The 14,223-nt window shown below is 40.7% G+C and overlaps 1 protein-coding gene across 1 annotated transcript in view; it reads right to left on the bottom strand.

Annotated features, from left to right (window-relative positions):
- The window catches only part of mgat4b (alpha-1,3-mannosyl-glycoprotein 4-beta-N-acetylglucosaminyltransferase B), a 75,352-nt gene that overhangs the window by 33,065 nt on the left and 28,064 nt on the right, over positions 1 to 14,223 (bottom strand). Inside the window, exons 2-4 of the mRNA XM_038286662.1 lie at positions 7,549 to 7,728; positions 6,748 to 6,891; positions 4,035 to 4,168 (exon numbers count right to left, since the gene is read on the bottom strand). Of these exons, the coding sequence (XP_038142590.1) occupies positions 4,035 to 4,168; positions 6,748 to 6,891; positions 7,549 to 7,728 (458 nt within the window). The remainder of the gene's footprint in view (positions 1 to 4,034; positions 4,169 to 6,747; positions 6,892 to 7,548; positions 7,729 to 14,223) is intronic.

Raw genomic sequence — 14,223 nt, 5'->3', positions numbered from 1 at the left:
ATTTCCACTTGTTTACAATTCATAACTGTTAGTTTTTTAAGCTTTAAAAAAATTGGAGTTTATATATTTGTCTATTTTCTATGTCTTAATTTTAAGCTTGTTTTATATCTGTAAAGTTTCGTTTTTTTCATATTAAATGTCTCTTTAATTGCATGTATTCAGAGTGGATGGCAAAATACGGAATTCGGTGTAAAGGATAACAATAAACACTGTGATCTGAATTTAGGACAAACATGAGAGAAGCCGCAGTTTTTCCTGCTGAAGCTACAGAACTGAGCTCAGGGTGATGCAATACGGAGGAGAGGTTCACATCATGGCTGCAACAAATTCACACCCGATTCGGTGCACGCGCATGAACACACGCAGCATCCTCTGACCGCCCCCCCCCCCCCCCCCCCCCCCCCCCCCCCCCCCCTCAACCCGCAGCAGTTTGAAGTTAGCATAAAACAGAATCAGTGACATTATCGCTATGGATGTATGTGTGTGTGCGTGCGTGTGGAGGCTCATTAGCCAAACCAGTGGCCTTTACCAAGGATGTGAGGAAACACGCATCAATACACATTCATTCTCATGGTCAATTATACACCAACACACACACAGAGTGCTGTTTCACTTCAGAGCGCAGTGCATTAACAAACATTTATCTCCCAGAGACTCTCTGCAGAATCGTATCACCCATGTTCAGTATTTATGAGGCTGTTTGTTGCATTTTAATTTGAAAGCACCAATACAAGTAAACAGGAAGTGCATGTAAATGATAACTTGGTGCTTCACTCATCTTATATTTTAAGCTTTCTTCAATATGGATCAGCTCATCTACTTCAGCCTCAGTGTTCGCCCTTCCAGTACAGATGGGTTTCAGATTATTGTTCATCTGATCAGATTGTTTTTACCAGCTTTCAGTGTTCAGGAGTCCATCTGCAGTTCCTCAATGAGTCTAAACATCAGGCTGAGGCTACAACCCAGGAGTAGATTTATTTCAAAGAAAAGATGCTGCATTGAAACGACCTCACCTGCAGGAAACTGCTGCTGAGAGCAGTGAGCTGAAAGAGCAGATTTCTGGATAATCTAGAATATCTTGCTCAGTATCTGCAGCAGATGGGTGTGAGTGCATCAATACCCATGTGAGAAAGATACATTTGGACCAGAACTTCTGTTTTAAAACAGGAGAATAAAGCTTTGATAGTTTATTTAAAAGATCCTTCTGCTGAAAATGTAAGTAATTTTCATGAATCTTCAAAGCATCTACCGTATGTCAGATCAGGGGTAACCAATTAAAAATCAGTGGGGTTCGAATAAAGAAAATCATCAACCAGTAAACGTCCAGAGACATTTTTAATTATAATCCGTTACATTAAACAGCATTTAGCACTGAAATAAAATGCAGTTGTTTATGCATCCATGTGATACATTGCATTTTTTAAAGCTACAGTGTGTAATTTTCAACGACATCTAACGTCCAGACTGCAAACCGCAGCAACATGAACATCTCCCCCCCACCGCTTCTCCCCCCAAACAGTATGGCGAGCGTGACGGGACAAAATGTCTTCCACGACGTCCGCATCACCTACCTTCTCAAGTGATGAGGTTTGTTTACATACATGCCATCTATTGTTCAGTACTGTCTCAGTTCATCTCTCTCAACTTGCTTACTTTCGAGCGTAATGGGCGATCTCGCAATCGCTAGTTTGTTGGCTCTGCGCTGCCGTAGCGCAAAGATGTCTGCCTCCATGGCTGCGAGACCCACTCCTATGTAATTATAAATAACGAATTCTAAGGCAACGCAAATATTAAGGTTAAGAGGCTGAGCTCGTAGATGATGATAAAATAACATAGTTATGTATAATATATTACATTTCTGACTGTATATCCCTGTAATTATTACACACTGTAGCTTTAATTATTGCCTTTTAAAATCTAAATTTCTTTTGAAGTAGAGAACAACAATCTTTCAGTTTGGTATATAGACAATTTCCTGACCCACTTTGTTTTTACAAAACACCTGAACTAACCGTTTTTTTTTTTTTTTTCCTTTCTTTTTTTAAGGCTTAATGAGAGAAGTGGGCTTTAGGCAAACCTGGGTCTGAATGGCGACAAATCCATTCTAAGGCACATATCACGGTGCTCATTTTGAGCCTGGACTGATGTTTATTTTTGATTATGTTCATGGTGGAGAATCCTTCCTCACAGCAAGAGTTGAGCCAAATATACTCAAAAAGTTCAGGGTCATCTTTGAGCTCATCATTTCACGTTTCTTTCACTAGTTCACCACGCTTCTTCCAGCAGATCTCTTTCTCTGCTCTCTTTTTCTCATTGTCTTCTTTCCCATCGCCCGGCTTGCCACAACTTTGCCTGCTGTGTCTAAAAGTAGCTTGCAGACTGACTGAGAACTCATCAGCTAATTTCTATCACATGCAGCCTGGTGCCGGACACTCCGGATGGTTTTACCATACAAACAGGAGAAGCGGCACAAGGGAAATTAGACACCGTTGTCGGACAACATGCATTAATTTATAAATGTTTTAAATCAGGCTGGTTCCAGATTAACTAGCAACCTGGTCAGCAAATCTGTAACCTCTGATCTAGATCAAGCCACCAGGTTATCAGTTTAAAAGGACTCTTTACTTTTCAGCTGGTTCTATTTTAGCCTAAACATTTTTGGATCTTTAAAAAAAATAAAAGTTGCATCACTTTGTTTTGCTTCTATAAAACCCATTAACATGACCTCACTTACTAAAGATCCTCTGCATGACACATATCTCAGACACCAAAAGGAAAGTCCATATATGGTCAAATAATTTCTCTCCTGTTAAGTGTCACAACAGCTAACTGTGTTTCTGATTGGCTAACCTGTTCCATGTGATAAGTCCTCCAACTAGTATCTTTATGAAGTCTGACATATTTGCTGAGAAAACATTAAACCCTTTAGTTCAGTTGAGTTAAATCCTTTAAACGCTCCTTATCTCAGCTGCTAGTTTTGGATTGCCTAGATTTAGCATGTTGTTAATGCAGAGAGGAGAGGAGACGCCATGCTTCCCTTCCACCAGTATCAGCAGTTTGGTTCTGAGCCAGGATGGGATTTTGTAGATTCCCAAACCCTGGTGATGTCACCTGAATGTATCAGCATGACATTTGGCAGGCCGCCTCGCTGGGGGAGAAAAAAAACGGAGTAAAACCACATCTTTCCTGTTTCACTGTGATCAACAACTTCAACAGTCCCTCCTGTCGCACCAAGGAGGTTCTGAAAACCCGACTACATCCGTTTCTTCTGTGTATAATCCTGTCTCTAAAGTATTAGCTAGTTATTAGGAAGTAGACATCACTAAATAATAGTTGATTTGATTTAACTATTCATGCCTTTTTATATTCATCAGATGTCTGTATTCTGTGTGATTTGTTTCTTTTTAAATGAACAATAATCCTTAAAATATGAAAAAATCTGGTATTTCTGAACTAGTCTAACTGTTAACAGAGAGTGAGATAAATTCCTCCTTTAGATTGCACTCTAATAAATCTTAGATTGATGCCGCATCTGTGCGGTTGGAACACATTTAATATTCAATCTATCTAAATTTTGGATAAATACACCTATTTTAAGAATTTTTTTTACAGATTTTAGATCAGTTTTTGCAGTGCACCTACACCACTAAAGCCAGATCTGCTCCAAGATCTCTGCCATGGATAAAGAGTGGGATCTAAACGTCCTCCTGCGAAGAACTGGGTCCTGGCCATAAAGCGATACCAAAGTTGCTCCCACCATGAACAGAGCATTACAGCTCAGAGTAATCTGAATAAAACCAGCAAACCATTGAAAAATGAAAAAAAAAAAACTCCATCCAACCTTTTTATCAACCATGACTTCATCCCCGGTTATTTGACGTTTTCCTCAAATGTTCAGTTTATTTATAATCTTTCTGGCCTTATGCTGGCTTTCCTTTACGAGTCGGTGGGACAGAAAGCATGATTTCTGGAGTACTTTACCATGATCAGAGAGTTCTCTAAAACATGGCCATTGTAGGTTCACACACACTGACCTCTGCGATGAGGACAACGATGACGCAATCGTCCTTCTCTGCGGGGCTGAGCTCAGACATCAGAGAGCTGAGGGTGTCTGTCAGATAGGAGTGGACCTCCCTCTTCACGCTGGGAACTCCCATGACGATGGAGACTGCACACACAGAAAGCAACAGGACAATCCAGTACAACATGAATTACTCACTCAGTGTACGGTGGCCTGGAAGCATACAGGACGGTGATATTTATGGTGTCATGGTTAGGAAAATTAATATCTTAGAATTAAGAGAAATCAAGCTTTACAGCATTAAAATGTTCCTGTAAAAAACACTAGAAGATAGTTTAAGTAGAAGAGGGTTTGATGCTTGGCTCTGGTGTAAAAATGATGATTCTGGTTTCTGTTTTTAAATATTCATGCAGTCAGGTGATGCCACGATCTATGAGAGCAACCAATACGCTAAATCTGACATGGACACCGCTACCATATGTGTGGTTGTTTTAGAGCGTGCAGTCAGAAGGTGAGTAGTGATGTTTCTTAATCTGTTTGCAATATTTTTGAAAAGCAGAATGTGTTTAAAATCTCTGTTGATGACCAGCCTTCAGAGGATGGACAGACAAATCATCAGCCTCCTATTACCACACCTGGCTACTGGTATGAGGGGTAAAGCCAATGTTAAGGACCAAACGGCTACAGATGAGGGACAGAAGATATCAGTTCCGTAAAAGAACTCTGAGAAGATGGAGGTTGAGCCAAAGGTTCTCACATTCCACACCTCCCTTATTAACGTGGCCACTTACACGGGTCAGAAAAAAGATAAAAGGACGGCTACATAAACAAACATTAAAAAACATGGCTCCTTTTCTTATCCTCTCTGATCAGATTCTAGATGCTCTAGATCAGGGTTCCTCTAATCCGGTTCTCAAGATCCGGTTTCCTGTACCCTCTAAATGCTTCTGTGATTCAACATGCCTGAGTCAGATAATCAGGTCACTGATGGGTTTGAAATAGAGACACATCTAAAAGGTGCAGGAGACTGGGCCTCAGGGACTGAGACTAAGGAACCTTGCTCCAGATGTTCTATAATTAGATGTTTGTGTAAAAAAAAAAATGAAAAGATAAAAGGAACTTATTTAGATTTCTAATGTTTTAAAATATCGATCCCATCCATCGATCCATCCATCCATGAAGAGTAGCAGAGCTCTTCCATGGCTAATGGGGATCCAAAATAAACATAAACAGTCTGTCCCAAGGCTGCTGGTTCAGGCAGGAGCCAAGTCTTTGTATGAGCATTATGCAGGTGTGATTAATGGCGTTTTGGCTTTTTTCCGCCTGCATTTAAACCTCCTACTGCAGGATCGCCCTGGAGCCAGTTCCATTAAATCATTTCACCCTGGCCTTTTGGTTTGCACCAGTAGAACGTTTTCTCTTGGATGAGTTTAATGCATGAGGCAGCATCACAAAAATAAGGTTTAAACTGTTAGCTGGATACCCTGAGGCTAGCTGTGAACCAGACCTGTTTTTAACAGCTGGCGTCATTGGAGACTTCTGTCGGAAACAATCATGTGTCTCTCGTAATGCTTCCCTTTCCAGCACAATATTCCTTATTTTCCTGGCTGATCCTGACCCAAATCAAACAAAACACATGGGATCTGCTGCAGGCAAAGAAACAGAAGCGTTTTTTTTTTTACAGCCAAAAGGTAAAGCAGCAGCCGGGTACTGCTGATCTACAGCATTGATTATCTGATCAACTCCAGACTGAGCACCTCTATAAAACAGGGCTTTAGGCAGTGTGCTGCTCTGGAGCAAAGCCAAAAGGAAAAACTTGTCATTCTGCTTTTTATCCGACCTCCATTATTTTGATTTTATTTAGTTTGTAATACAGTCAACATTTACTGCATTACTATTATTTCACTGTAATTAAACTCAAATTCTAGCCTTTGTTTAACCTGGTATTTTTCTGATTTTATATTGCAGTTTTGCCTATTTCTCACCCAGACAGTACCTGAATTTTCTGTTAGTTTTGGTCTTATTCTAGATTATTTTCCTCATTTTATTCTATTTTTTCAGAAAGTATTGAATCCCAATGCACTCAATGCAAAAATTGAAATCTAAGTCATTTTTTCTTGAAGTTACTATATTTTTCCTTAATTTGAGCAGGTAAGTAAGATGATTTGCTATTGGAATAAGATGATTTATGTTTAACAGAAGAAAAAAAACATCTCCAACAATTTATTTAAAGTGCATCATATCTCACTATCTAATATTAATGGTAAAAGACTTATTCTAATGCCAGAATATCTCCTTTATCTATTTAAACTAAGGTAAAATACACTTATTTATAGACATTTTATTAAATGTCTGGACCAATTTTTATAGTGCAACACAATTTTTGGAGAAACCACAACACAAGAGATCAGAACAAACAACTCTTAAACACAGTATTGCAAGGCTGAGGATGTGGGCTTTGAGGTACTTTTACAGGATATGATATCTAAAGCAGAAATGAAAAAAAAAAAAGAACAGAATCAAGGTGGTGGAAAAGTCCAGACCTCAATCATCTGGAAGTTCAATAGGCTACTAGGTTCTATAGTTCCATCCTATTTTCTCTGTTCTTGTTTGCATCAGATTCGGCACCTAGTTGTATAAAGATGGATGGAGACCCAAACAGCTCCAGCAGAAAGAGACTGGTATTTGGAGTTAAAAAGCTTTAGAAGGTAATGGATGGAGCTTACCTCCGGTTCGTCCCTGTCCCAGGTGGATGGCGGGCTGCAGGCTGTCCTCTCGGTTAAGCAGGTGAGGAAGATGGTGGAAGATGGAGGGAAGCTGCAGCACGTTCTTACTGCTGCTCACGTTCCACAGCTTCAGCCTTGTTTCCTCTGAGGAACCAGAAGGAGAGTCAGTCAGACCAGCTGATTCAGAATCCAACTATTTTAAAGCCAGCCACCAAATACATAATTCATTTTTATTTTCCAATTTCTAACATTTCCATCCTTAAACAATCTGATTCTAATCCTGCAAATCTCACCATTATCAGCTACGTTCACACTTCAGGCCTTGATGCTCAATTCCGATTTTTTTGCAAAATCCGATTTTTTTACGTTGCCGTTCATATTTCCAAATATATGCGACTTGTATGTGATCCCCTGGTGCACAATCTTTTCAATACGGTTAAACATAAATAATGCTCTCCGCATCATCATCTGCCATGGTTGTTGTTTTTCTTGCCGTTTCTTCATAGCAAGACGCATAATAGTGACCTTTGTCTGGTATTAATGGCGTTCAGGTCGGATGAATGCGACCTGGCCGTTCAGACACAGGTCGCATTTGAAAAAATCAGATTCGTATCGGATTCAGGACCACATAGCCAAGTGGCCTGGGTCGGATTGGAAAAGAATCGGATCTGTGTTGTTCAGACAGCCATGAAAAGATCAGATCCAGGTCGGATATCGGCAAAAAAATCGGATTTGGGTCACTTCAGGCTGCAGTGTGAACGTAGCCCTTATGTTGTCTTAAATGGTCATCTTCGTACTGACCAGAGAGGCTGCTCCAGGTGCGGTTGATGTCTCTGAGAGCCTGCTTCTCTGCGATGGCCCTCTTAATCTCCTCCAGGACCAGGTTAAGTTCTTTGGAGCGCCTCAGGTTCTCCTGCTCTGCTGAGTGGAGGCGCTCCCTCAGAGCCAGGAACTCCCTCTGGTAGATATCCACCACATCTCCTGCAAAGGAAACAGACAGTGGCTGTTAGAGGGTTTCAATCAGAATTTCCTCTTGATGGGTTCAAGTTCTATGAAAGACAAAAATAATATTTTTCTTCAATATTTCTGCAGGTTTGATCAACGGTATTAAATCTGCTTCACAGGATTATCGTAGGAGCGGAGAGAGTTCATCGCCACCATCATCCTCATCAACAGGTAGAGGATAAAGGACATAATCTGAGAAGAAACATGGAGATAAGAAGCTAAACCCTCCAGTGGTTCCGCTTAGCCACTTAACACCCTGTGAAGCTTAATCTCCAATAATCCCTGCTGGTCTCTCACGAACACCTCTTCGTTCATTTTGTTCACACACACTGAAACAAGATTCAGCTAAACTTCATCACGTTTAAATCAGCCGATCAGCAATAACCCCAATGGAAGAAATGAAGGATCCAGGCTCCTCACAGAGCAGCATGTTGGTGCACCACATGTTCTAACCTGGTTCCTCTGAGCCCAGCCGCTAAAGATGGTTTTATCAGTGTTTTTTTTTTTTTTTTTTCCTGGTAATCAGATTTATTGGTTGAGAATCGATTTGTACCCCTTTTATTTTTATAGTTTTCCATTTACTTCCTGAATCAGTTCCTTTACTCAGGTTTTAAACACCGGCTGCAGCTGAAGGCAGTCTCCTTTAATCTAAGGTTTCTTAGAATTTGACTCCCTTCTTTTCAAACTTTCAAGATTTTGGAAAATGTAATCAAGCCACACTTGAACCTTTAACCTGCTACTTGACGTAATCCTTAAAGCACCATTTAATTTGACAAATCAGATGTCAATTATCTAAAAATCTTTAGTTTTTGGATGGTTTGATCATTTCTTGCTTAGTTTCTTTGTCTGATGTGGCCTGATACTCTCCCACATCTGGGACCCATGTAGGACAGTGTTCATGTTAGCAGGGTAGGACATGAAAAAATTATGTTAAAGCAACTAAATATAATTAATTGGATGCAAAAACTGTTGCATTATTTTCTTCAAAAGGGCCATATAGCTGTATAAAAGAATATTTAATCTCATAACTTACTTAACAAAGATCAAACTACTTTGTTATTATGACGTCACTACAATTTAATTAGCAGTTTTAGCCACTTTCTACATTTTAAATGACCATAAGCCTTTATTTCATGACATGATGTATCCTTTTTGGCTCTGGATGGGCTGGTAAATTACAGTGGTTTGGTTTTGACACTAGACACTGTCCAAAGAGGATGCTCTCTATAATATCAGACTGATTTCCCTTTCCTTGCTTCACAGCCAGCATAAACTACTGACTAAAGTGACAACAATCAGTGTAATTGATCCCTTCGTTGGGAAACAGGAGTGCTGTCTGACCAACAAAGAGGCTGCTTCTTATTGGATCACCTGCTGCTTCTTCTAAAACTAAACAAGGAACTATTCATTGGAGGACTTTGATCAGTGCCAGACCCTTGACATTCTCTTAAAGTAAATAAGGCCAATTGACCTCTAGAGGGCAGAGGTGAAGGTTCGTCCCTGAAGCCAAGGAGGCTCTTTGTTTGCATTCAGAGTTCAAGATAATTGAAACCTTGCCTCCTATTCCTGGAGAAGGAAATCTTTCACCACGCGGGCAGGCCCAGAACCAGCACTGCACTTTATCCTCCAGCTGAACTTTACCAACACCCAGAAACACTCCCACTTAGCTGTAATTATCTCTCCAAAGCCTCATTAACGGAGCACAATAGCCACATCTGTTTGGCTGATAAGCGAAGTGAATTTATGAGCGTGCACGGACTCATCGCTGATGAGTTTTTAATGATGCTGCGGCCCACTTATTTATCAGCTCCGATGAAATAATCTGCTTCCTCCAGCCGTCACTCCGATCAACACACACAGCTCCACTCTGGTATCTTCTTCTGCCAAGAAACTTGCAACATAGTGGTTTTGAATCAGCAACTTCAGGAGGTGCCTCAACATTAATAGAAGTATATCCTCACAGAACCAAGGAGTGGATAGACCAGTCCAAGTTCTGTGGTACTCAGCATTTTCTGGTTAAACCAATGCACCACCAGCAGTGGATCATGAGGTAGTCCTGTTTCTGGCCTTCCTCAGGAAGAGCTGTTGGTCAGAAAGGATCACCTGCTAGTTTAATGAACTGGAAACAAGAGGACTCCTCTGAAATGTTCACATGATGGGACCACAGTACTAACTTAGCACCCAAAACAAGAGATGGAATACATTCATGAATATTGAGGCTTTACAAAAGGAGACCAGAGGACTTTTACCAATTCCTGGCCCGGGGTCTTTTTGCATGGAGTTTGCATGTTCTCCCTGAGCATGGCTTTCTGAACAAGTCCAAAAACATAACTGTTAGGTTAATTGGCTTCTCTAAATTCTCCTTAGGTGTGAGTGTCTGTATGACTGGTTGTTTGTCCTGTTTGTCTCTGTGTTGCCCTGCGATAGACTGGCAACCTGTCCAGGGTGTACCCCGCCTCTCACCCGTAGACAGCTGTAGATAGGCACCAGCACCCCTCGCAACCCCGCCTGGGATAAGGGTGATGGAAAATGGATGGACGGATGTCATATTATTAAATTTCCTTATTGTTTAGCTTCTTTCTTATTCCCCTGTAATATTTGGCTGCTTAGCTAAAGAAAATGAGTCTGTTTCTGGCATAGAGACAACCTTTGATACTTCAGGTCATCCATTCCAGAACCAGTTTGGATCCATGTTTGGGGCCCTTACAGTTCGTTAAGGTGAAGTTAAAAGTTGAGTTGAGTCGCTTTTGTGCACAAAGAGACTCTCACCATGATGCTGCCACCTTTGTGCTTGACAGCTGCTTAAGTGATATCAGGTCTGAAAGCCTCAACTTCTCCTAACTTATGTGACTTGGCTTGATGTTTATCAAGCATTTCTCTGACAGACATCTGTCCCGGAGCTCAGCTGCAGATCTCTAGGTCTGCTTAATTCTAAACCAGCTAAACTAGTTGGTTCAACCCTGCAGAAAATAAGCATCAGAGAACCCATTTTTCTTTGGACTGGGTTTAGGATTGGTCAGGATTGATTTTCTTCTCTCCTCACCCATCATTTAACTTTTGTTCAGAATGAAACCAAAGCTGAAAAACTAACACAAGCTTGTCCAGTAATCAAATCATCTAAACAGGGAAATGATGTCTGCATCATAAATGAAATGTCCTGAGTTATAAGGACACAACGGAGCCATCAGCACTGATCTACTGTAAGGCCTCCCAAACATGCAAGAAGAAGCTCTGATCAATAAATGTAGACAAACACTAATACTCTGTAACCCTGTGCTGTAATACTAGAACACAGCCTCACTCACGCACACACTGTGGTTATGACATGAAGCAGAGCTGAAAGGGCAGACAGGTTGAGTCATACTGTAGTAAACGCGGTGTATGTAATAATGTGAAAGCAGCCATCGCAGTAATGAGATTACCCCTCACACACACACAATCTCTAATACAATTGGATGACTCACAGTTAATGGTCCTGTGGCTTTCCTGTTACCCAGAGAAGGTCTTGGTGTGTAAATAAGATGGACTCTTCTTCTCTGATGGATAAATAATCAATAAGGTGACGTCAGTCGTCTTCTGGTGGAGCTCGGCGGCTCTCTGACTAACTTCACATTTCCATCCATCCATCCATCCATCCATCCATCCATCCATCCATCCATCCATCCATCCATCCATCCATCCACAAATACTTTTTGCAAGTTAGATTCAACTTTGTAGCTAGACTAAGGATAAAATCCTAAAGATTTACAAGAATAAACTGGGAAAAAATTAACATTTCTGAGCAAGTAATAAAGGAAAGGTTTATTCTTCTCAGTCTTAACATGTTTCAGGTCATCTGCACAGAATCTAAGAGCATCTGTGTGCACGACTGAGCATCAGAGATAGATTGGTCCCGATCCCTAACGAGCTTTCTAACGAGGTCCCTAACGAGGGTCCCCCAGCACTCTGTCCCCCTGCTTTGGGCAGATGGTGTTTAATCAAAGAGATTAATGAGAAGAACATGACAACAGTCCACTCTCACCACACTTTGGACCAGTTCAACCATATTAACAGTCACCAGACCTCATTACAGGAGCTGTTGAAGACGACTGTCCCTGAACAAAATACACCCATCTCCTAAATCCTGTTGATTCTGTTCAGTTACCTGCAGAATGTACGGTTTTCTATCTTCTCCTTCATCCATCCTCAGCCTCCTTCCTCTGCTATCCATCTCTGGTTCTTCACACCTTGCCTGTGTTTTTTTTTTTTTTCCTAAAAACTCCCAGCATCCTACTGGCTGTCACACTCATTTACACAGACACAAGACTGCACCTCTATCCAAACTGTCACCAAGATGCTGCATCTCCTCTGAAAACTGAAGATCTGCCAGCGCAAAGAGAGTAAAACACAGACTGGATCGGCATGAAGAAGGTATGATTACAAAGCTCCATTTTTTTTTTTTTTTTTGCCCTTCCAACATTGTTTAACACGGATCAGAACCACAGCAGTAGGTAGATTAGCATCCAACTCAGATTAAGCGACACAGGAAGAGGAGAAATCTGGAGAAACGACGGAGAGGAGGAGGAAGGTGGAGACATTAAGACTTGTCTTTATCTTCCAAGATGGAGAGAACCTCCTCTCTGTGTGCCTTAGGGAAAGTCTCCTGGTTGGGTAGTAGGTGAGTCCAGAAAGAGGACCGGGAGCCAAGAAAATGAAAAGCTGTCCAGACATTTTGAAAACTTCCCAGATCATCATTGCCGATCAACCCAGTTCTTAAAAACCTGGTACCAGTCCAGCTGCTGTCATGTTTTACAATTATTTATAACCAACTAATGAATTTATTTCAATTTAAAGCTATAGGGGTGGATGCTCTTTTTCCAGGTGGATGATCAAAATAAATGGTCCTCCTAATTGTCAATCATTCTAGTGAAAGCCAGTCATTGAAGCTCATCTTTCTCACAGCAGTTCTTTGAAAATTGCAGAAGTTCACATGAGAAAAAGTGTATACGAAGTGTATGAGAAGAAAAGAAAGGCCTCAGAAGAGAGAAACAAGACCAGAGTGTTTTTGGGAGATTCTTTCAGGCGATGGCGTTCACTGAAAGCACAGGTCGGGTTTCCCACTGATGCCTCGGTTGCAAAGTTTCTACTCGACAGGTAAAGTTTGGCATGCTATTTGGAGAAATCCATTTCACATCAGTGCTAGAAAAATGAGGAGAAATGGGCTTGTGCATGCTCTCGCACACATCTAATAGGCGTTCTCTCTCGGGGTACAGGGTTGTGCGTGTGCATTTTTATTTTTTTTAATTCAGGAAAATCATCCACTATACCTTTAAATGTTTCATTTCTAACTGTTATCATTCTGGGCTTTTGGCCACCCCAACAAAACCCTTATTCCCATCATTTATAGATTTTTAGCAAAGATTGGTGAGAAAACATCTAAGATCTTTCCTTAAGCCCCGCAGCATGCTTGGGACTCTAGCTGCATGTGGACCCGACCCAGTTCAATCTGTCACAATGGACAGCAGAAAGCGGAACTAAAGTTTGGGTTTAAAATTACAGAAACTAACAGCTTAACATTACAGCACACTCACAGCAGACAATCAGGTTGACCTTTCTGCCTGAAATAACCAGAGTTGTTCCAAAAGTTGTATCAGTAGAAAAATTTGAAAATATTTATACTTTTCCAAAAGTGGAAAAGACAAACTGTGAATCTGGCCTCGGTTCCTAAGTTTAGTTAGTCTCTTACATTTTTCTTAATTTTTTTCGCGGTATATCTCTGTAAAGCAAACCAAATCAGAGGGAATTCTTAGGATTTCACCGATATTAAGCTTCTGTTTCACAGATCCAGTTCAACATTAACTCCTACATGTTTCGCCTCTTTTGTTCGCTGACCTTCGTAGATCTATAAGGATTAACATAAAGCTGAAGCTTTCGTTCTGACCTCATAAGAATTGTAAGGAAGGTATAATCCATGCATCTAGTTTTTCTCAGCTAATCCGTGTTAATCCGGGTATTCCGTGGATCATTCCCACCCATGATCTTCTCCAGCTCCTCCCAGAGATCCTTATCTGTTTTAAGAATCTTGCGGAGAGTGTTGGGTTGACTCCAGGACCTCGTTCTAGGAAGAAATTACTGGTAAACATCTGAAGGCAGCATCTCATTCAGAAATGTGTCACTCTCAGAATTTAATCCTGTTTATTCCAGGTGAGATGTGAATGGATGTAATCCCTAAAATATGACTGGAGCTTTAGATCTAAACTCATTTAGAGAAAATATTTATAGGAAAAAAATGCTGCATCATCTGTTTTTAAAATTGACATAAATGAAAAGATGAGGCTGAGAAAAGATCTCTTCCCTGCAGAAACACAGTTCTGTCACCAAAGTTGAAGAATTATTGATATTTTTCAAAAATTGGCTAAAATAAATTGGAGCAGATAGTGATTCTGAGAGAGGATCCAGATAACTCAGAGCTGTAGGTTCAGTTTTCTGGTT

Source organism: Cyprinodon tularosa, unplaced genomic scaffold, assembly GCF_016077235.1.
Source record: "Cyprinodon tularosa strain WSP-4 unplaced genomic scaffold, ASM1607723v1 ctg229, whole genome shotgun sequence".
NCBI lineage: Eukaryota > Metazoa > Chordata > Actinopteri > Cyprinodontiformes > Cyprinodontidae > Cyprinodon > Cyprinodon tularosa.
The sequence above is the reverse complement of the archived record's forward strand: the minus strand, read 5'-3'. Positions and strand labels throughout refer to the sequence as shown.